This window comes from Drosophila obscura, unplaced genomic scaffold (genome assembly GCF_018151105.1).
Source record: "Drosophila obscura isolate BZ-5 IFL unplaced genomic scaffold, ASM1815110v1 contig_9, whole genome shotgun sequence".
Lineage (NCBI taxonomy): Eukaryota > Metazoa > Arthropoda > Insecta > Diptera > Drosophilidae > Drosophila > Drosophila obscura.
The window spans coordinates 416,627-440,690 of NW_024542883.1; the positions used below are offsets into that span (position 1 = coordinate 416,627).

General features: G+C 41.9%; 1 protein-coding gene and 1 long non-coding RNA gene across 2 annotated transcripts; one reads left to right on the forward strand and one right to left on the reverse strand.

Annotated features, from left to right (window-relative positions):
• The first annotated feature begins 3,330 nt into the window (after positions 1 to 3,330).
• On the forward strand, positions 3,331 to 10,622 carry LOC111081242 (ubiquitin carboxyl-terminal hydrolase 14-like). Its single transcript, XM_041595998.1, has 6 exons — positions 3,331 to 3,511; positions 3,578 to 3,643; positions 3,698 to 4,175; positions 4,326 to 4,397; positions 6,214 to 6,417; positions 10,282 to 10,622. Exons 1-6 carry the CDS (start codon positions 3,398 to 3,400, stop codon positions 10,620 to 10,622), a joined length of 1,275 nt encoding a protein of 424 aa, XP_041451932.1. The 5' UTR covers positions 3,331 to 3,397.
• Positions 10,623 to 20,480: 9,858 nt separating this feature from the next.
• Positions 20,481 to 21,535, reverse strand: LOC121405323. The gene is made up of 2 exons (XR_005968533.1): positions 21,267 to 21,535; positions 20,481 to 21,208 (listed from the first exon to the last, which is right to left on the reverse strand). It is a non-coding gene; the product is annotated as an uncharacterized LOC121405323 (long non-coding RNA).
• Positions 21,536 to 24,064: the final 2,529 nt, after the last annotated feature.

Below are 24,064 nucleotides of genomic sequence, written 5' to 3' on the forward strand. Positions count from 1 at the left end.
TTTGGTTCTGAAGGCTGGGCACACTGTTGGCGCGTGGATTCGAATGTTGGAGTGTGGCCGTTTGTTAGGATCGCTGGTCACATTGTTGGCGCGTGGGTTTAAATCTTGGAGTGTGGCCGTTTGTTAGGATCGCTGGTCACCTTATTGGCGCGTGGATTTAAAAGTCGTGATGTCTGTTTTTTGCTTATGTTTAATTACATTATTCTTCATGTTGTTCTTCTCTTATATATCTAGGTAAATGTTTACATGTATAACTGTTATGTAATGGAATGTAATGTAAATGAAATGATGAAGCTACTGCAGCTTTATCTTAATCACTGCGCTGCGGCTCAAGACCTGCTGAGCCAAACCGTGCGGGAAATGGTAATAGACCTCGCAGTCATTAGCGAGCCATACAGAACGAGGGACGCGCGTTCAAGGCCGCCATTAAGAGGTGCAAACGCGAATGCTTCCTGGCCCTCTGGGACTCTGCCGAGCACGAACCGTGGGGAACAACAAGAAGCAGACACCCCCATCAGAGCCCGACCTGGTCGGATCCATTGTGCAGGAGCTCTTCCCGCACATGGCGGACCACATCGAGGTGACCCTTAGCTTACGGGAAACTCCTTACCAGGCTCCCTTTGAAGAAATGACTCTCGATGATGTGAAAATCGCAGCCAGGAGCATTAGGCACTATACCAAATGTCGTGCTCCTAAACCAGTGGGTCCGAGAGGGAATTTTTCCGGAGAGGTGGAAGAAGCAGAAGCTCGTGCTTATTCCCAAACCAGGCAAAGCACTAGGGGCAGGAAAACTGCTCGAGAAGGTGATTTGCTCCCGTTTGGACCAATCCATTACGGTGGCGGGAGACCTTTCCCAAGGCCAAATCGACTATTGACGCCATCAATCGAGTGGTGGACATTTCCTCCTCTGCAATTGCCGGCACTCGATGGAAGGGAGGTGGCAAGGAGTACTGCCTGTGAGTCACGCTAGACATCAGGAATGCCTTCAACACAGCCAGGTGGAACTGCATCCTGAGGGCCCTGGAGGGCTTCAATACGCCAAGCTACCTCTTAAGGATTGTACGCAGCTACTTTAAGAGGATGCTGCTTCTGTATGACACGCAGATCGGCACGGAGCAGCACGCTGTGACAGGTGGCGTTCCGCAGGGTTCAGTGCTGGGCCCCCTACTCTGGAACGCGATGTACGACGGCATCTTGCGACTGAGCCTCCCCCTCGAATTGCAATTGGTTGTGGTGGTTGCGAAAGAGTTTGTCGGTGGTAGAGTCGACCTGCAACCATGCGATCGCGCACATTCAGCAGTGGATGGAGCAAGTGGGACTGGAGTTTGCGCTCACAAGACCGAAGTAGTGTTGGTGTCCATCCATCCACAGTAACGTCCAAGAGAGCGGTGAATTACCTGAGCGTCATTATTGACACACGGCTCTGCTTCTGAGAACACCTGGCCTACAGCGCGAAGGCGGCGTCCAGCTATGCTGTCCTCTCAAGGATAATGCTGAACACGCGTGGACCAAAGAATTGTCGTAGACTCCTGCTGACGAGTGTGACGAGATCGGTGATGCTCTATGCGGCGCCAGTCTGGGTCAATGCCCTCGAGCTACGCCAGGGGATTGGTAGCCACGCACCGACTCTCCTCGCTACGGATCATCTGTGTCTTCCGAACTGTCTCCGATGAGGCAGCGCATGTCATCTCTGGAGTGGCACCCACCGACTACCTGGCGGACGAGCGGTCCACCTACTACATGGAGAACCTTGGCAGGGGCATCGCAGAGGCGGCGAAGAAACTGGTGCGCACGGCATGCAGGCAGCAGACTCTAGAAAAGTGGCAGAACCGCTGGGATACGGCCACCAAGGGACGGTGGACCCACCAGCTCATCCCGACCATCGAGCCGTGGTTAGCAAGGAAACACGGGCAAGTCAACTTCCACCTGACCCAGCTCATCAGTGGCCACGGCTGCTTTCGCAGCTACCTGCACCACTTTGGGCACGACCAGTCTGCGGACTGCTCATGGATTGGACAAGGAGTGGAGGAAGACGCCGCACATGTCATCTTCTCGTGTGAAAGATTTGGCGGAAAAAGGCATCTGCTGGAAGTCGCCCAGGGTGATGCCATTATTACTTTGAATCTGCTGCCGTTCATGCTTCAGTCTCCGAAGCACTGGGAAGCGACAAGCAACTTCGCAGCGACCATCATGTCAGAACTGCGCGCTGTTGGGGAAGAGAGAAGGGAGCGGATAGTCTAGGCGACGCCTCCTCATGTTTGAAGCAATGCTTCACGGCCGTACCACACATGAAGTGCTCGCCCAGCCATATCCCTAAATTATTTAAGTTTGTACATACATAAATATACACTAGAGTAAATAAAAAATATAAAAAAACATGTGCACACAAGAGTGTGTTACCATGAAGCGTCATTTGGTTGTATAGAAAAAATTAATTTCATATCAAAGATCAAAATTTCAACCCAAAAGCACTATTATAGTAAGATGAGTAGCACCCATACAATTGAATTGCCATAAGCAAGAAATGTTTTTGCAAGCGACGAAATTCGCGAAATCTCACTCGCCCCAATTTAGGAGCGTACAGAAAAATGAGTATGTGGGCGTACTTGTGCAAAGCAGAAGACTTTCGAGACGAAAAGTTTTTTTAACCATTTATTTAGTTAGATTGTTTGCAAAACCTTATACACGTTTATTGCCAATAAATATTGTCAATTATAATTGATTAATGACGATATTAATGGTATCGATATACATCTATATATAGTTAGATTGAGGCAGAATTGTTCCAATTTAATTAACTAATAGTTCCAAAAATGACATCAATAAATCAGACTGCCGAGCTAGCACAAGCCTATTTAGGTTTACATGTTCTCTTATCTTATTCTTATTCAATGTGTATGTATGTGATTATGGTATGTATTGATGTGATTGTTGGAGATTAAGAGTAGTGTCGATTAAAAGTAGTGGTAGAACTAATATTATTTATTTACGTTACTATATGGAATAGACTTAAACATCAAATTCATGGAACAAGAAAAAAATTTTTGAAATTTTCTTCGTTACAATTTTTGTTTAATTCGTTAGAAAATTCTAAAAATTGTTTAAAAAAATAACATTAATATAACTAAAGTATCTACCCCAAGATCACAAAAAATAAATGGTGTCCCGTCTAATTTAATAAACAAAATTTGTTGTATTAACTATAATTTTCCTATTTACAACGCCCAACAAAGTTCTCAATACAAGCATTCATTAAAAATATAGCCTATTAAATTATATTTTCTTGTGTACAAAAAACCTAGCGCATACGTATATAAACTTATATATAATATATTTTATATTATTTATTTAAAGCTCATTTATTGAACAATTCTTTGGTGGAACCTTTGAAGTTAAAATGAGCACGGAAGAAGTTCCCCATGAAACTGCTACTGTAACAACTGAAAATTTTTTGCAATTAAGTTGCTTCATTTCAATGCAAGTGAAGTACATGCAAAGCGGCCTTAAATCGGTAGTTAATACCACAAATTACATTTATGAACGCCTTTGCATTAACGGCTCCTTTATTAATTTTTAGAAAATGATGGAACCATTGGTCAAGAAATCTGAAACTTTGGGACGAGACGCACACTACATTAGAACTGTAAGACCCTTTAATGCATAACCTAAATTTATTAAAGTTTTATTTCATTTGCAGTACTTAGTTAGCCGACTTCCAGCTTATCTTACTGTCCAATTCGTACGATTCCAATATAAGGGAAAGGAAGGAATAAATGCCAAAGTATTAAAGGATATAAAATTTCCCATCGACTTTGACGCGTTTGAGCTGTGTACACCCGAATTGCAAAAAAAATTATGTCCAATGCGTTCGAAATTTAAGGAGCTGGAAGACAAAAGTATGGACCTGAAAATAGCCAAACCATATGGGGTCAAGGATGAGGACTTAGAAACAAAATATGAGCAATTTTGGTTTGACGATGATTTGGGAAGTAATAATTCTGGATACTATACATTACAAGCCGTATTGACACATAAAGGTCGATCAAGTTCATCTGGACACTATGTTGCTTGGGTTCGCTCCAACGACGATATTTGGTTTAAATTTGATGATGACGAAGTAACATCCGTGCCCACGGATGAAATTTTACGACTTTCAGGTGGTGGCGATTGGCTTTGTGCTCATTTTTTTTTATGGCACCGAAGCGTTTGGAAAAGCTCTAAATAATTATATTACTGTCAATAATTATGTTTTGTTGATAAAATTAATTTGAATTATAAAGATGATCATGAAATATGAAGTTGTTTGCTTTTCCATCTTTATCTAGGTGGGTCTCGATCCCACCTTAACCGACGGTTACCTAGGTCAATCGGCTCGAAGCATGTGCCCAATGTCCCAGGTAAAGCGATAGGTGTAGTTCGGTTGTGTTACTTGTATATATATAGAAATATAGTATATAGTAAAATAATAAATTCTGTGTGCGCTCGATCGATTTCCAATTTTACGATCATATTCTAACAATTCATACATTTCGTTCTAAGCCTAGCTAATATACGGTGGCAGAGCGGGGCGAATTCACCGTGAGCGAAAGAGCGAGCTTTTATTGCGCTCCCGCCTTGCCCTAACCTACTTACACTAGACTTCAAGCAATTCATAAATAATCTTAGCATAAAACGTTGACTAAGACGATGACATGACGAAACACCCACACCTATACACATTAGTCTTTTTATGCAGGTGTTGGGGTGTCTTCTTATATGTTTATCCTATTTCTTATAGATACGAGTACATAGGTGTAAGGGTGCCCAGCACTCACCCCTACACCCTTAGATAAACATATGTGAAGATACCCCAACACCTGCATAAACAAAGCATGAGTCGTCCAAGCCGAAATCAACATGAAGTCTCATGCAACCCAAAACTCTGGAATGCAATCGAACGTCGCTGACCAATCCGTTATCAGCTCGTTCCCACATTCCATCATATGATTAATTCAGAATCATTCCCACACTCCAATAGAAGGGAGAACTCCTGTAAATAAGTGAGTTCTCAAGATGAAAGCCGACACCAATCGCCAGCTGTGGCCGCCTGTTTCATCCAAGCCGACGCATCTCCCGAGCCTCGGACACATAGGCCAACGCATCGCTTATCAAAACCAAAACAACGACTCTCGCAACTAAACCTTCGACTCTCTTAACCGAAGCCATCATCACTCAAATACGAAGACGAAATATCAGCCGAAGCCGAAAGCTTAAGGAGATAAGCTTTAAGCTTTCCAACAGAGGTCTCGAGATCAATAGCTCGATAATAAGAAGACAGTTCCGTTTGAGACTTTCTAACATTGAGTTCACTATCATATCCTATATTCTAATATAAGTTCGGTTAAATAAAAACATCCTTTTTTTAAAAACCTACTTTTGAACTCTGGAATTTTTATTGGCGCAGACGGTAGGATTCACAACCCTAACGTTATTGTTTCGGTACTGATTTATTAGAACAATCTAAACGACTAGATTGCTGGAGATCAGCGAAGCTAGTTAGCCCAAGTGAATCTGCCAAAGAACCAAGGTGAAACGTAGCACTAGGCTAAACACAAACACTTAAACGTTACGCAAAACCAAAACTGTGTAACCGAAATCGCAACGACTTAAATAAATCACCAACCGCAACGATTCAAATAAATCACCAACAAAAAATTCAATTGAGTGAAATACACGTGAAGTGAATTACAACCATCAATAAATCAAAATGGCATTACCACCAGTATCCCTAATTGAAATTCACTTAAACCAAGCACTACTGTCAATTCAACAAGTGCAGCCTATGACGGATCAGCTGGAAAGCTGAGTTCCTTCATCAAACGCATCGAATACATACAAGAACTGTACCCGACGCAAGAAACTGAAGCGAGTAATATTTGGAGCCATTGAAGTGCAGCTAACCGAAGAAGCGACTATCAAAAATGGTTTAGCTCAACACCTGGCTGTAGCTAAAAACCCCTCTAATCGACGAATTCAAAAACCACACCCCATATGAGGAACTTTTGAGACAGATATATTTCACCAAATTCAACGGGAGTCTTCGTAAGTTTATAGAAGATTTGGAAACAAAAGTTCTTGTAGTTACTAATAATTTAGCATTAGAAAACAGTGCAGCCCACAACATTAAAGATGTTATATCGCGTAAACTAACAGATATTACCTTTATGACCCTAGTTCGAAAAGATATAACAAACCTGTCAAAACTTAAAAAAACAGCTCAAGAAGAAGGCTTGCACGAAGACAAGATAGAAGAAAAGAATACTAGCAAGGAGCAGCACAAACAGCAACAGTCCGCTCACAAGAATAATGGGAATTATTACCCAAACTTCAGTAGCAATACAAACCATACACAACAAAATCAGAATCCATCTGGTTCAGGTACATCTCGGTACAATAATAATAATCCTGGATTGCACCAAGAATTAAGTAACTCTTTGAATAAAGGTCAGGCACAGAATCCTGTGAATTACCAAATTAATCAAAAGCAAGCTAGTGGCAGCAGGCCCAATCAACCTACTAAAAGAATTAGGGAAAGCCAAAGCGATCAGATGAAAATGGATGTCAATTTTAATCAAACAGCCTCGGAAGAAACCGAGAAGGACCCTATATAAATATAAAATTAAATAATAAAATACGTAGAGGTATTGTGGATTCGGGATCATCAATTAACATCATAAAGAAACAAATTCCGAACGCCCCAATAAATACAGAAAACCTCAAGGACCAGTTAAGTGTAGTGGCGCTGGTAGTTGCAGCTGAACAAAAATAATTAAGCGCATTTATTTATAATTTATCGCATGCGATAAAATTGGATAAATTATGCTGGCAGAATCACGCTGCATAATTTCAGGCAAAGCAAAGCTTAGCTTTCAAACCAGCTGAGTGGGCGAAGCTTTCGTTAAATGACAGTTGTCAAAAGAAGCTTTTTAGAACATAGTTTAGCTCTTCCTATCGCATCGGATCGGTTCGTGACCCGTTCTATAGTGAGCCAATTTTCGACAAACCACGTGTGTGAAAAAAAATTTAAAACGAACGCCGTGCAGTGATTTCAGTGAATTTAAATTTCACCTGGCCTAGAGCCATTCCAACATTTTTGGACTGGCGTGCACCCCATCCACGATCAATATACGGACAGAAGAAAGTGATAATTATCCACGGAAATCCCGGAAAGATCGGTAGGTCCAATGTGGCCGAGAACAAAGGTTCTTATAATTGCCTCTTGTCTGTATTCTTCCCCCCCGCAGGTCTTCGCTTACGTTTTCCCCCCACACTCAGCCAGAGCAGCAGCGCCTTGACGTCTTGTCGGCAATAAGCTGAGGGGTGGGGCATTTTTTTCTTGGGAGCCCGGTGGACGCCCGGCCCCAGCATCTGGTTGCACTCACTTTGGAAAAACCATAAAATCTACGTAGCATCCCCATAACCTTGATGTAACCTTGCCATAACCTCTGCGCAGGCGCCACAGCCTACATTGACTACAGTGTAGACCCGCTAAGAGGGCCTTGAATACTTCTTAGGCTGCAATCGAAGCCTAAAGCAACGTCTTTTTTTTATTATTTAATTAAACTTAAATTTTGTCAATTCTATTAATTTGATTTAACGACCTGTAATTCCCCCCTTATTTAATTATGTTACATTAGTCAAAGAAGAAAGAAAAGAAACAGCAGTTTGTTAAAAAGAATAAAAAACAAAAAAGATAAAAAATTTAAACTGTAACATGCAGTCGGCCAAAACCAACAGGGAACCATAATTATTATATTCCACAGCTTCTTCAAAACCCCAGCGAAAGGCCTTTCAGCGAGGGAGTACTGTAAGCATACATACATGCATACCAAACTGTGAGTGATGAAAGATCAATTTTTGTTGTTCCCTTTTGGTGCGTTCTTCCCGCTAGACGAACCGACCTGCGCATAAAAGTTTATGCACAAGCGCCAGAGCTTTTGTTGCTTTTGCTGCTAACGTAACTTGTGCATGCCATGCATTCCATGCAATTTCTTACATGGAGAAACTAAAACGAAAACTACACTAGCCAACAAAAAAATTCTTTTTTGTTTTCCTTCTTTTTTTTGGTTTAAGACCTTCTTATATATGCATTTCATTATTATATTTAATCCCATTCATTTATATTCTATATTCAATATTCTTATCTTAATTTAATGTTATATTTCATCTATTATATACATACATACATTTGCCTTTTTCTTGATATATTTTTATAATTTTCTTTCTTACTTTATATTATTTTCCTTTTATATTTGGGTATCGCCATTGAAAGATCAACATAAGTTGTTTCAATAATTAGTTTAAAATCGATAGTTTTGGATGTTGCGATGTTGAATAAATTTAGCTATAAGCTTTAATATGAACTCCTGCTGAGTGTGCCTAACTTGAGGGGGTCATGCGTCGTGTAGGGAACGTAGGCATAGGTATTGCGGCATAGACTTTTTAGGGATCGACGTATAACTTTATTGGATTATAGCGATCATGGAAGGGAGGGCATTCGTGGCCGCGTTTCCATCTTGCGCCACAGGATAAAAGTCTGGATGCTAGGAGTTTAGTCTATGTTCTGTCTGTTCCTTTTCGTTAGTGTTTCATAAACCGACTTGTTCATCGCACACGAATTTTAATAACTTTCCGTATCTAGACGAGCGGATAGAGCAGCGGATCCTTCCCTAAATGCTTGTGCACAGATTGTGGATCTGTTGTAAATTTCAATATAAATACACAGCCCTTTCTGAAGTCAATTAGCATCCCAAAGCATGCATTTGTTAGGCGTACTGGATAAATAAAAGCTTCAAAATAGCTTTTATTCCGTTGCTTAGATACATTTCGCATGAATTTACCTTGTTCGTTCTCTATAGTTGGTAGATATTCGCTGGATACGATAAATTGGCGCTAGGCTATTATCGTCCGCCTCTGTCTTTTTCTTAGCATCCTTTGCATCAGCATTAGTAATCGGTTGGATTACCTACATATCCTTAAAGAACGTTCGCATAGACCCCCAAAACTATATTACCTTCATTTAATTTTGCTGCTTTGAATTTTTTAAAAATTTTTTGTGTAATTATTTACAACTATTTACAATATATATAAAATGATTTCGATAGGAGAGAGTGACGAGATTGCTGTAGCAAAAAAATCTGCTGTCACCTGCTTTATTTGTACCGGTCCGGTGGCCCATGAATCGGATGCATTAAGAGTTAGTTGTGGACACACTTTTCACAATGTATGTTTTAATACAAAGATTAAAAATAAGAAAGTGTGCCCAATCTGCAAACGAAACCTAGAGGAACCTTCCGCGGAAAAACCGATGGGATCAGGGACCACTACTCGGGCAAAATCCAAAAGAGACACTACTGCTTCAGCTCATGAAATGGCTGACGACAGCGTTGCACCCTCCGGTGTAGATGCGCCAACAAACGAGAATTTTCAGCAATTGATTGCAAATGATATGGCTGCCGCCGCGATCCGTCAGTCGGAGTTACTGGCACAAGCCACCGCTCGACAGACCGATTTGATGATCCAAGCCTTACAGACAGGGTTCAATGCTCCACTCCAACTCCACCACCAACGTTGAGACAGCAAACTGATCCTGGAGTTCCCAGCAATCGAAATCCTGCTACCTTGGTTCCATCGAATGGTCATGGTCTACCGCCGGAAAATAGGAATACTCCTTTTGGTTCGGACTTGCGCCCAGATCGAATTAGCCAAATTATTTTTAATTGGAAACTTCGATTTTCTGGTAAATCTGTTTTAGGCGTCGACGATTTTATTTATCGGGCCGAGGCATTGACATCCCAAACGCTGCAGGGCAATTTCGAGTTGCTTGCGCGGTATGCCAGCAACCTTTTTGAAGGAACCGCTAGCGAATGGTTTTGGCGGTACCACAAAAGTGTACCTATGGTACAATGGGAGGGCCTTTGCCAAGCTCTTAAAAGTCAATTCAGAGACGAACGAACCGACCTACAGATAAGAGCGAGCATCGATAGACGCAAACAAAAGAATGGAGAAAGTTTTGACGAATTCTACGAGTCAATCATTTCTCTTGCGGATAAGCTCTCTATTCCCATGTCGGAATGTTCTCTCTTAGAGTCGCTTAGGTCTAATTTGCGCCTGGATATCCAGCATGAACTCCTATATGAGGAAATATCCAGCATATCAAAACTTCGGCATTTTGTCAGAACTCGAGAGATCTTCCTACTTTTATACACTTTTACACTTTTATACACTTTATACAAACGGTAGGATATCACGCTTCATCAAAATCTCGTCCAGTGCTGATGCCGCGCCGATCTGTCAATGCAGTTCAATGTCAGGTGGAGTGTGAAACAGAAACCGAGATATCGGAAGACGAAGAAATGGGAATAGCCGCCATTAATTTAGTGTGCTGGAATTGTGAAGCTACTGGTCACCGCTACCAGGATTGCGATAGCCCGGTTCGTCGCGTATTTTGCTACGGCTGTGGAAAGGCGGATACATACAAGCCGTCCTGTAAAAAATGTAATAGTTCAAAAAACTGGGTAGCCCGTGTACAGCCGAAAAGTGCACGCAAACAGATGAGCTCGAAAGCAACCAATACCGACTAGATGTTGTTAGTGACACATCAACCAATTCTCCACCTATAATTTCCTTTTTACCGGACGTTCAAAATCACGTTTACATCTTCCCAGAATTCGACAAACCAATCCACAAAGATGAAAATCAAAATCAAATCAAACTACCAGAGCGGGCCACCGGAAGCCGATCGCTGCCGCCGGAGCCTACGCACCGGACCGCAGCTCGGACTAACATAGTCAAAACATAATTTATATATGTACCAAAAAGAGTGCTTTATAATTCCATAATGAAACTGATTTCCCAACCTTCCAACAATCGTATTTGGAAATTTTCAGTGCAAACAATTTCAAAAAAGTTCTGAAATCGAGTATTACACGGAATTCAAAGAAATGATAATGAAAAAACATAAAGAACTACTTCATCCGGGAATAGAGAAATCCATCAATTGGTTTAAGGGAAAATATTACTACCCTGACCACCAAAAATTGATACAGAATATAATACACGAATGCACAACGTATAATATGACCAAAACTGAGCATAGAAACACCAAGTTGGCATTCGAATTAACACCGGAAGTCCGAGAGCGATATGTAATGGACTTCTATCTGATGGGTAACCAAAAATTCCTATCCTGTATAGATATATAGTTAAAGTTCGCTACACTCATAGAAGTAAACAGTCGCGACTGGTTGGAAACCAAAAGGGCCATACTAAAGGTCTTCAAGGAAATGGGAAAACCCCAAGAGATTAAAGCCGACAGAGATTCAGCTTTTATTTGCGCAGCATTGCAAGCATGGCTAATCTCGGAAAATATCAAAATACTAATAACATCCAGTAAAAATGGAATCTCAGACGTTGAGAGATTCCTTAAAACTGTGAACGAAAAATTGAGGATCATAACTAGTGAGAATGATCTCGAAAATAAGTACACTAAATTCGAATTGATAATGTACACATATAATCACAAACTCCGACATATTACCACTAACAGAACGCCTGCAGATATATTTATTAACGCAGGACACCCAGTGTACGACACTCAACTGAACAAGGTGAAACAAATCATCCAGTTGAACCAAAGTCGTAACGATTTTGAAGTTGACACTAGGTTCAGACAATCCCCCCTATTAAAGAATAAGATAACTAACCCCTTTAAAAAGACAGGTGAAATAACAAAGTTAGACGAAAAACATTACGAAGAGAAGAATAGAGGAAGGAAAATAACCCATTATAAAGCTAAGTATAAAAAGAAAATTAATGTAAGCAAATATGACCATTTTAATCAATTAAGTTGCCAATTAAAAGCCTCACTATATTCATGACAAAATATCGAACAAAAATCCTATCAAATCCAAAAATGGATACCTCATGTCTAAAACGGGATCTACTGATCTCCCAATAAACTATGAGTACCATTACTTAATAGTTAATGTAACAAAAACCGAAGAAACGTATCAAAACCTTCTAGTAATGGCTAATGAATTCAAGTAATTCAAGTAAAATATCTAATAGATAAATTAAATAGGGAAATAAACGGCTTAAGAATAGCTAAGCGCAACAGGAGAGGCCTAATAAATATCGGAGGTACCGCCTATAAATACTTATTTGGCACATTAGATAAAGAAGATAGGAAAGAATTAGAGCAGAAAATAGAAAATCTTGCCATTCATAGTATCCACACAAATGAACTAAATTTAGTTATAGAGGTGGTCAACCATGGAATTGAGATAATAAACAAATTAAACGAATAAAACAACATGAATCAACAATTAGAAATTTTAGTTTTCAATCTACAACATTTCACAGAATACATAGAAGATATAGAAATGAGAATGCAACTAACTAGACTTGGTATTTTTAATCCAAAACTATTAAAGCAAGATTACCTGAAACATATAAATTCTGAGAAATTAATAAATATTAAAACTTCTATATAGTTAAAAGTTGACACAAATGAAATCTATATAATCTCCAATATTCCGAGCGAAATTGCTAACATCCCAGTATACAAAATAGTCTCATATCCAGATAATCAAAATAATATTTTAACAGAAATAACATTCGATAAATATTATAGTTACGAAGATAAAGTATATAGCAAAGAAACTAAGCAAATAATAGAAGATACAATCGTCTTCTAAAGGGATTTCAAAACAAAAACCCACTAAATGTCCATACACAAAAACATTTAAGAATTTCCAAATAAATTACGTTGAACCAAAAATTCTGTTAACATGGAATCTTCCCAAATCCAAATTAAACCAAAATTGTTTAGACAAAGAAATAATAATCGAAGGAAATAACATAATTAAGATTTACAACTGTTCAATCCAATTAAACGAATTCATAATAACTAATTCAATGCTTGATTTCACACAAAATGTGTATGTGAGTAATAATATGACTAGATTAGAACCTTTATCTTATGTGTAGACAAAAGAAATAATTAAAGAACAAACAAAATATATTAATCTATTGCAAATATTTATAATAATTATGTTCATTTTATCAATAATAAGCATAATTGCGTATCTAATTGTTATATTTAAGAAAATACCTAAAAATATAACTATTAAATATGTAAGACCTAAGGAAGAGGAAGAAGAATAAGTAAAAAGTACCCCAATAGTTATAAATGAAATTCCATCCCTATACCCTAAAATGAAGGACATTCTTATAAGAAATGCCGGGGGAGTAACATATCCATCCCCCTCGGAGAACTACCATCTGGCCGCGATGAGGGGGCTCAGTAAGCGTATGGAACCCAAGGGCTATACCGGCGGTAGCGGTAATTTCCAATACAAATTCGGTGAATTCGAAGTGGCTCTCTTGTAGCGGAACTAGGCGTAAACACTACATGAAAGCCGTATCATCTAAATCAAACGACACGACTGTCTTAAGAGAAAAATTGTCAAAAAACCAGTTCTTTACACAAAAATCCACGACCAAATTAAGAATCTTCTTACAAAAGGTTACGCATCTCAAATAGCAGACTTGGAGCCTGACGAGCTTTAAAAGCGTACGTAATATCTTCCTCTTTTTATTTCACTAAATCCTAAAAAGCCACGCCAAAATAAGGCTTGTTTGGGATGCAGCAGCACATTCACACGGATCATCTTTGAATGACCACTTATATGCGGACAAGATTGCTTAAATGCGGTAATGGATGTTGTTCGGCTAAGCGCTCGCCCATGGCAGCACAAAGAGTAGTTGATCATCTCTTAATCTAATGTCTCTCTAATGTCACCGTTTGTTTGCTTGTACTTATGCTCTTGCTGGTGCTTTGCTCTTTCTCGGCGTTAGTCAGCCGCTCATCAGAAAAAGCAGATCACACTTCAAATTCGATCATCACCGTAGTAAAAACGTTTGGCTGTCTGGCACAGTGACCTGCCTGCCACAGAGTTCTAAACTAAACCTAACATAAACATATCAACTTCAACAGTCTTGAACCGGCCCCCGCGTCTTCAATCGACCCATCGTTAACTCTCGTCATTAAATTCGCACACCTTTCGCTAGTTTTGGATAATACATATATATTAACTTAAGTAAAATAAATTGTGAATATATTAACTGAACAATCATCGTCTCTTAAATAATCGCAAAGCTACGCTAGTGAAAAAGCTCGCTAGCTCAACATTTTGGTGACCCCGACGTGATATAAACATAAACTCTTTAAATTGTATCACAAAAAACATTTTCGTTGGATAAATTCGCTTTGAACCACGGTGTTTCGGTTCATCGTTTGTGCAAAAGCAACAGAAACGGTTCTCGCGTCATCTGCTTTGCGGTCTGCTTGCTTGCTGTTGTTTCGTTTCGGTTTCGTGCTCTCAGTGTGCATGCCTTTGTTGTTGTCGGATGCACAAGTGCAGTGCGTTTGAAACTGTTAGCTCTCGCTGCTGATCTGTAAAACTGCAAGACTGTGTGTTTTTAAACGCTTCGATCGATTGTACAGTTCGTGTAAAACTGTTCGAGGTTATTCACCGGCTGTTAACCTCTACACTCTCTCAGTGACTCTAAGCCCAGCTTTTCTATTGAACATACACGATGGCTTCTAATAGCACCCCTTCGATCTTGCCCCCCCCCACCATTGTTCGTCAATTCGGAAGCTGCATTCTACAAGCGCAAGGTGCAATCCATGCTAGGGGCGGCACGGAGAATCGAAACGGCCGTCGGCAAGGAGAGGATTGGCGAGCTCAGTGAGGAGGAGCTGAACGTGAGGCTGAAGCTGCTAGCGGATCTTGTAGCTTCATTCAACGAGCACCATAATGCCCTGGAGAAGATTGATCTCGATGAGATCGGTAGTCCCTTGAGGGATAAGTTTGACGAGTGCGTGGTCATGCTGGAGATTCGCATGAAGTGAGAGTTAAACAAGCGGCAGCCCACAATGCTACCATGTTCAACAATGCGGGCGGACCATGTAGGAGAGGCCCCAACTACGGTCGTCGTGCAAAGTCGGCCACGCCTGCCGGAGTTAAAGCTTACTGAGTTCGGTGGGGGCTACGCTCAGTATTCCTCGTTTTGGGGCATGTTCTCCTCCATTATAGATAAGGACCCTGACCTTACGAATGTCGCGAAGCTGCAGCATTTACGATCATGCCTAAAGGGACCAGCGCTGGACACGATCTCGTCGCTGGAATTAAGCCACGCCAGCTATCCTATTGCTCTAGATTTACTCAGCAAACGATTTAATAACAAGCGTCTCATCTTTCAGGCACATGTCACAGACATTCTGAGCTTGCAGCGTGTCGAGGCCTCATCTGTTTCCCAACTACGGTCCCTTTCGGATACAGTTAATGCCAATCTGCGAGCTTTACAAAGTATGGGGACAAAGGAGCAGATTGCTGACTGCATCTTAATACACAGCCTGCTACAGAAGGTGGACAGCGCCACACAAACCAAGTGGGAGGAATGCTCGTCGTTGGATAGCATACCCTCCAGCCAGCAATTCGCCACGTTTCTGGAGCAGAGATACCAGAGGTTGGAAACCCAAGAGCACGCAAATGATATGTACACCCAGAGCAGTCGGAAACACTGTCTAATCGCAACCAGCTCCAAGGTCTGTACATTCTGCGGTGATCCAGGACACTCCATTTATGCGTGTTCACAATTTGGGAATCTTTCCGCTCAACTTCGGCTTCAGGAAACTAAGAAGCTGTCACTGTGCACCAACTGTCTCCGAGCAGGCCACACGCAGGCTGCATTGTCATTCTCGATCCTGCCGAATATGTGGTGCCAGACATCACACTCTACTTCACTTCGAGTCCCCGTCTTACGGTTCTCAATCCATTCTGCCATCACTGTCACATTCTACATCAGCTCCGCAATTGCCCGCGGGACCCTCTGGCGTTGTACATACTGCAACAGCGTCAGCCACATCGCTTTTGGCCCAGAGTCACAGGCAGGACATCGTACTTCTTGCCACTGCCATAATCAGCGTAAGGAATCGCTCTGGTACACTCATTCCATGCCGTGCCTTGCTTGATTCTGGATCGCAGGTGCATCTCATTACTTCTCGCCTGGCTCAGCAGTTGCAGCTTCAAAGGAAAGAGTCGGATGTTTTGGTGTCTGATCTCGGCGAGTCGCGTGCCACATCGGAAGGATGCTCCGTAGATATCAACCTGGAATCACGCACATCAAGTTATGCCACGACCATTTCGGCAGTAGTTGCTCCCACCATTACGTCCAGTCAACCTAACTGCAATATCGACCTAAACAGCTGGAACATTCCCTGCAACACACTGTTAGCGGATCCCAAGTTCTACAAGTCTCAACCTGTGGGCATTCTTATTGGAGCGGGACTGTTCTTTGAGCTTCTCTGCATTGGCCAAATCCAATTGGGAGCTGGTCTGCCACGTCTTCAGGAAACCAGGCTAGGATGGATAGTTGCAGGAGAGGTGTCTCAGTCTCGCGCACCAGATCCACTTTCTCCTGTGTTATTTTCAGTTAACCAGTCTGAAGTGCCCCCTCGCACGAGTATTGGACCACCTCGTCGAGTCAGGCATGGTTTCCGGAGTGGCTATAATAAAGACGTCACCTGGATCAACAAAGGAAATGTGGCTGCCAAAGAAGGATGTTAAAGACCCGTGCTCTTCAACGGGGGGAGTATGTTCGGCTAAGCGCCGGCCCATGGCAGCACAAAGAGTAGTTGATCATCTCTTAATCTAATGTCTCTCTTTATAACCGTTTGTTTGCTTGTACTTATGCTCTTGCTGGTGCTTTGCTCTTTCTCGGCGTTAGTCAGCCGCTCATCAGAAAAAGCAGATCACACTTCAAATTCGATCATCACCGTAGTAAAAACGTTTGGCTGTCTGGCACAGTGACCTGCCTGCCACAGAGTTCTAAACTAAACCTAACATAAACATATCAACTTCAACAGTCTTGAACCGGCCCCCGCGTCTTCAATCGACCCATCGTTAACTCTCGTCATTAAATTCGCACACCTTTCGCTAGTTTTGGATAATACATATATATTAACTTAAGTAAAATAAATTGTGAATATATTAACTGAACAATCATCGTCTCTTAAATAATCGCAAAACTACGCTAGTGAAAAAGCTCGCTAGCTTAACAGATGTAATTCTGGCCTTTAGAGTCGGCAAAATCGAGGTCTGTGGGGACATCGCAGAAATGTTTGGCAGGACTCATATCCGTAAAAGGGATATGCACTCAACGATTTTTATATTACAACAAGGGCAGAAACAAGACGAACGTCTACATTATGAATACTTAAATTTCCGGCCGGCAGGGATACAGCACACGACCAAGTACGGTCATTGGATCACGCTACCAGCCTGGTCCCGTTAAGAACAGAAAAGAAACGCGCCGATGGAAAGTTACCGATGCCGCGTTGACTTACCGTTTTTGCTAAAGAGCGATGCAGATGACCGCGTCAAAGGTATAAGAGGAGTCTAGTGACAGAGGCGAGGGACAGTCTGTCGAGTGCGAGTCACAAGTGAGGAAATTAAAAACGAGTGCGAGTACAGTCGACGGCAGAAGTACAAGCAATGACCAGCGGGACGAGGCCCAGCGGAAAGCAAATCCAGCGATAGGATGCAATGCATAGCAGCTGCGGAAACTCAAAGTAGAGCTCAACGCTTAGGGGTGAGTAGAAAAAAAGGGTCAGCCCATTGTGTGCGAAGCTGTGCATGGCTGACTAGGCGCTAGCCTAAGCAGATCCCCCAGCCGAAGCTTACTATAGCCACGTCTGGAGAGAAGCGAGGACTACAAGTTGCCCAAAGGAGGCCCGACAGGTAACACTTCCTCGCCATAGTGAGCAAATCGCTTGGGAAATCGTTACGACAGAGTTGTCTTCGTGAATTTGGCTTGAGCCAAGTCGAAGCCTTCGGCGCGAGAGCTCGTATGGAAATCCAACATTGTATTATAGCCATTAAGAATATCCCTAAAGCGAGGTAACTCTGTGAGTTGGGATAAAAGGAAAAAATAGATGTTTTTAAGCCTCGCTTGGTTGAATAAAATCAATATAAACAGATAAATGTTTAATTTGAAAAAAGGTATTGATGTTTGGTTGTGTGAGGCAGTATGCGCTAAGAAAAAGAAGCTTCTGTCGACGACAACAGACATGTTGAGCTCCGTTGAACACTCGTTTATTCAGTCTGGATCTTATGTGTTGATTCCTTAGTGGTTTCATCGTTTTCAACAAAAACGAGCGGGAACATTGTGTATAAATAATATCAGGTGTTCCAGGGGTGGCTTGAAGATAAGACCACGACGATTTATGCCATAAGGCATTCGCCGATAGGTGAGAGAGACGTAATATGGAGCTTTCCAGTAATGAGTTGTTGTTGGCCGATCAGCTCAACAATACAACAAACAATCATTTACGGCTATGGCCGGAGCTTATTCATTTATTCAACGTTGGTTCGATAGACGATCTGTTAAGACTGCAACACTTTATATCAGAAAGATTAAGCTAAGCTCTAAAGCTTCATATTCAGCGGCAGCGGTGCAATCGTCTCTCGGTGGCGACGAAATTAGTGGCCTTAGTCAGCTGAATAAGTTCATACCTAAATGCAAGAACCCACTGCCCAATTGCACATCTCCGCTACCGAGTGTTAGCTGCTCTCCCCTTCAAGTTAAGGCCGTGCTCGGTCTTGGATGCCTTGAACTTTTTAGTGGGTACATTACGATAGGCCCAAAATCTTCTTATCATTGGCATTGTCGAGGATTAGTATGTCAATCCAGTGCCCAATTGCACATCTCCGCTACCGGGTGTAAACTTAACCACTTAACTTAACCATACAGTATATAGATGTGCCAGTTCATACAACGAAAGTGGTTCAGCTGAGTTTTCAGCGTATGTTCCTGTATTCTGTATGGTTAGTTAGAGGTTGAGAAACATCGATGCATCGATGTTTTTAAATTTTGTGGAAACATGGATGTTTTATGGCGACTATCGATGTTTTTGCAAGGTAAGTAAATCGGGCCATCCACGATAGAATTTTTTCGGAAAATATGTTGGGTTCGAATCGTTGGTGGTAGTGTTAGGGTCGTAATTTCGAGTTCGATGTTGTGTTCGAAGAGAATAGTAATTATTCTATCTTCGTTGTGCTCGTGCCAACATGTTCGTCAATGGATGGCAATTTTGGCACAAACATCATTTGTAAACATTTTGGCTTGAGTGAACGCCTTCATTTAAAATGTCAAAACAATTTTTGCAAGAATTTATACATTGCCTGCATTGCCTTTTTTCTTTTTTTTCTCCAAACATATATGTATTGCCATTAAGGCAATTACTGTCTCGGTGTCCTCTGACATGTTTACTCGTTGACAATTTAAAGAAAATTATGTTTGCAAGAAATGTTCGCACACGTTGGTGGGCAAATGAAATTCATAATATACAACATGTTTTCCAACAAATTATATCGTGGATGACCTGCTTAAAGTAAGGGAAGCGCAGAAGGTATGTGTAAAAATATATACATATATAAATTGAATTTTTGACTATATTTAGATGTTTTCAGGTATTCAACTTGTGGTGTAGGCAACGTCGGTGGATGTGTGGAAACATCGTGCGATTCCGTAAGGTCTTTCAACAAGGCTGGACAGATCATATCGGACCGTCGCACCAGACTTAAAGTTGATGTCGTAGGTGGAGCTGCAAAATCATCGATGGTGGAAACATCGATGATTTCAAGACACACTGTCACTGTCTTTATCTGAAACGCAATACAATTATTGAAATATAAGGCCACAACTGCTGAGACTCTTACTAACTTGTTATGCGCAAAAACTTTTCCATTTTACCCGAAGGAACCACCAACCAAATTGAGAAAAACATGTTACATTCGGCTTGCGGCTCGTGGGGCAACGCCGGCTAGCTCTCGACCCCAGGGATGGGTAGTTCCCCTTGCCCGCCAAATGTAAGCAAAGTTTGAGATTTCGACTTCTCGGGACATCAATTCAGACAAAAAAAAACTACAATAGACTGCAAGACAAACAAAAAGAACCAAACAAATAGACGGCTGTCAAGTGGGTGAAGTCTAGGTGTTTCCACTTCGCGCGCCCACCCTACCTGTGGTCAAATACAACGTTCATTTTGGCCACACTCTGCTGGAACGGCCGCGACTGGTCTAATCCATGGCTTACGCCACGCGTCCTCCCTCTAAATTAATTTAGGCCTTCATCCTTTCAATATTCCTTAGTTTAATATATAATATAATACGAAAAATACATCTCCTAACTATAATTTTTCTTCCTAGATAATAAACATTAATAATTTAAATAAATAACATAATAAAAAAAAAATACCAACTCAGTTAACGACAGCACTCAAATAAATACCAACTGGATTAGGAGAATATACCTATGTGCGTAATGGGCGTTTTTTATGCAGAATTAAATTGGGAAATGATTTAAATTTCTTTGGGCCCTCCCGAGACTAACCTACCAAGAGCTCTTGTTAAGGGTCATAGGGGCAGATATAAACAAGGCCATCGACAACAAAAATGACCAAACAATATTTCACCAAAACGGTGGGCTTGTGGGACCCCGCGCCGCGCACAAGGGTTAATCCTACCATATGTTTTGTTTTGTGTCTATGTCGGCGCCAATGTTTGGCGTTTACAAAAGTGTTTTTTTACGTTAGGGTTTGCTTAAATTACTAATAAATAACAATTAACACATATAATAGGGACAACACGATGGACAATACGAATACTGTCGGGCACATATGTGTCCGTAACGGCTTGCGAGGAGTGTGAGGAACAATTCCCAAAAAAAATATATGTACTGTGGGCGATCGTCGATCTGCCAATATGTAGGTGCAAAATTGAGTGTAAACGTGAGTGCAAACGTGAGTGCAAATCCTTAGGTGATCGTAGAGGTGGCTCCGGCAGAGTCCAACGGCTCGGACTACGTGTACCACTGCGTCTGCGGCACGGTCCTTGGTCACTCTGCGCGGATCGTTCGTTTGACCTGGTTAGACATGCACCCCTCACAAATCTCGGCTTCATACACGGCTCAAAATAACAGGCACGGAACGGACTCACAATTTGGTTTCGACGGTCGGCTCATCTGGCACATCCTCTCCAGAAATTATCTCCCTCGGGCAAAATCACTGACTCGGCTGCGCTGGGCAATCTTCCGGGCCAGGCTAAGGGAAACACACCGCGGGTTAATTTCCGTTTAAATGTAAAATTTTCACCACTCACTTTTTGAAAATTCCACTAATCGGGTTTAACCCCACTCGGCCTAGATTCTAGCTCTGCTATTAATTAGTACCTCCGCTTCGGATGACCAGCAATTCTTATGCCCACGTTTTAGATTTTTTTCACTCCTATTTAATCCCTCTCACGCATGCCTGCCTTTACCAATACACCTAACTAATCCTATCCTCTTCCTTCTTTTCTTCAGTAACGGAATCTCGCTCTCACCGATACTGTCCTACACCATAGTCTCCTTGGAAAACCTTGGACTCAGCCCTGGACAATCTATCGCTGAGGTGGGACTGGAACAAACCAAATAAAGCCTATGTCAGTGAATACAGTGAACCATTGATGAAAAAAAACATACGCATGGGCATGCCCACCGGATTAAAAACATCGATGACAACCATGTTAACACGAGTCTTTGCAGCTTCTATCTGCAGCAAGCCCAACGTAAGAACCAAACCATTTTCGTAAACTTATAGCCTAAGTCATTTTGCGTGGTTGAAATTGTTTTTTTCTCCAATAAGGGACCAACCAATTAAAATCCTCAGAAAAAATTTGTTTCTCACCGTGCTTCACTAAACGGCATCGGACGAACTCACGCGCGATACTATGGCATTGAAGCATTTACCGAAGTGTTTTCAGTAAAAAAAAACATCGGCGGAATACCTCGATGTTTTAAATAAATAAACAATCCCGAGCTCTAAATTCAATTTAAAAAAAAATTAAGTTGATTTAATTGAAAAGATTTGGTTCATTTCACAACAAAATTAAAATCTTTATTCCTAAAAGCAAAAAAATAAAACTTATTCTATAAGTTTAACAAAAATGGTTTGGTTCTTATTAATAAACATAAACATACTCAATACAAACGAATCCAACTTCGATGGATCAGAAACTAGTTGTCGCTTGCTTTCTTTGGATGAATCCTCTGTACATGGTCCCACAAGTTGGTAGTGTTTCCACCTGTCTTAAGTATTTTTCCGCAAAGAACGGAGTCACGCCTGTCGCCTCATGAACTGAGTTCCTTATGGCCAACTCTATCTCCGGAAGATGAACGTCCCAGTCCCGGTGATCGTCCTCCAAATACATCCGAATCGCGCTAAGAACTGTACGATTCACACGTTCGGCTGCGTTGCTTTGTGGAGAATACACTGGCGTCCTCAAATGGGTCACTCCAAACGCTTCAATCATCTCCCTGAACGTTTTGGAAATGAACTGAGCCCCATTGTCTGAGTGAATAGTCTCCGGCACCCCAAACTTATAAAAGACTTCATGGACGAGGAACGTCACTACATCCTTCGCCGTGGCCGCTTTCATGGTCTTTCAGGAAAGTGAATTTCGAGAAGTGGTCAACCACAATGAATATCCACGCTTGACCATTCTTCGAACGCGGATATTTCCCTAAGAAATCTATGTATAGCTTTTGGAATGGACGCTCCGTGATCACCTCCTGTCCAATCCCAACCTGCATCCGGTAATTCTGCGCTTTCGACTCCTTGCAAACGTCACAACGTCGGATGTAATCGCGCACTTCCACAGCCATTTTCGGCCAGTAAAATTGCCTACGCAGAAGGTGCAACGTTTTGGCAATACCACCGTGTGCCGTCTTTTCATCGAGATGCGCCTTGTCTATCAATGTGGCCGTCAGCGAACTCGGAACCCACAATTTCCAGACAGATCCCTCCAGTTGGTCCTCTAACCTTTCAAAGCGCATGCGCTTGAATATCATTCCATCTACAATCTGAAGATCAGATTGATTCTTGATTCTCTCTGACTTCTTTCTTTAACTCCTGATATTCCTCAGACTCGAACTCCACCGTTTCGAAACCCAGGACACTGCTCGGATCCACTTCCAACTCTTCGATATTGCGGGACAATGTATCTGCCACTACATTATCCACTCCTTTTCGGTGTTCTATGCCGAAATCGAAGGCTTGCAATTGAAGGGACCACCGAGCTAAACGACCATCCAAGTTCTTCATCGTCATGAGCCATTTGAGACTGGCGTGGTCAGTAATGACTGTAAACGGCTTAAGCTCGACATACGGACGGAACTTCAGAATCGCCATGAGAGCTGCCAGACACTCTTTCTCTGTCACACAGTAGTTTATCTGGTGGCAATTCAGCTTTGCCGAGAAGAATGCAATCGGCCTCTCGTTCTGCTCATCATCGCGTTGGAAGAGTACGGCTCCTACCCCATAATGCGACGCGTCGCACTGGATGTAAAAGTGCCGCTTGAAATCTGCGTGTACGAGGACAGGTGCAGAGGTAAGTGCAGCTTTCAGCTCTCCCATTGCTCGCTTTGCCTCATCCGTCAATCTAAATCTACCTTTTCCCAACTTTTTCAAGGCATCTGTAAGTGGAACGGCTAACTCTGCAAAGTTCTTCATAAAACGCCGATACCAACCCGCAGTACCCAAGAAACTACGCAATTCTCGGACAGATCGTGGCTCGGGAATGCGTAAAATAGCCGATACACGATCTGGAACCATCTTCAGCGTTCCTCCTCCCACTATAAAACCGAGGTATTTAATGTTTTTAAAGCAAAAATGAGATTTCCCTAACCCTATCGTCAAATTTGCCTTCCTTAGTCGCTCTGCAACCTGTAGGAGAATCTTCACGTGCTGTTCGAAGCTCTCGGAAATAATCAGCAAGTCGTCGAGGTATGCATATACATTTGAACGCATCTCTACCGGAATAACCTTATCCACTAATCTACATAGGCGTTGTGCAGCGTTGCAAAGACCGAAGGGCATCATCCGGAACTGGTATAATGGTCTTCCTGGCACTGTGAAAGC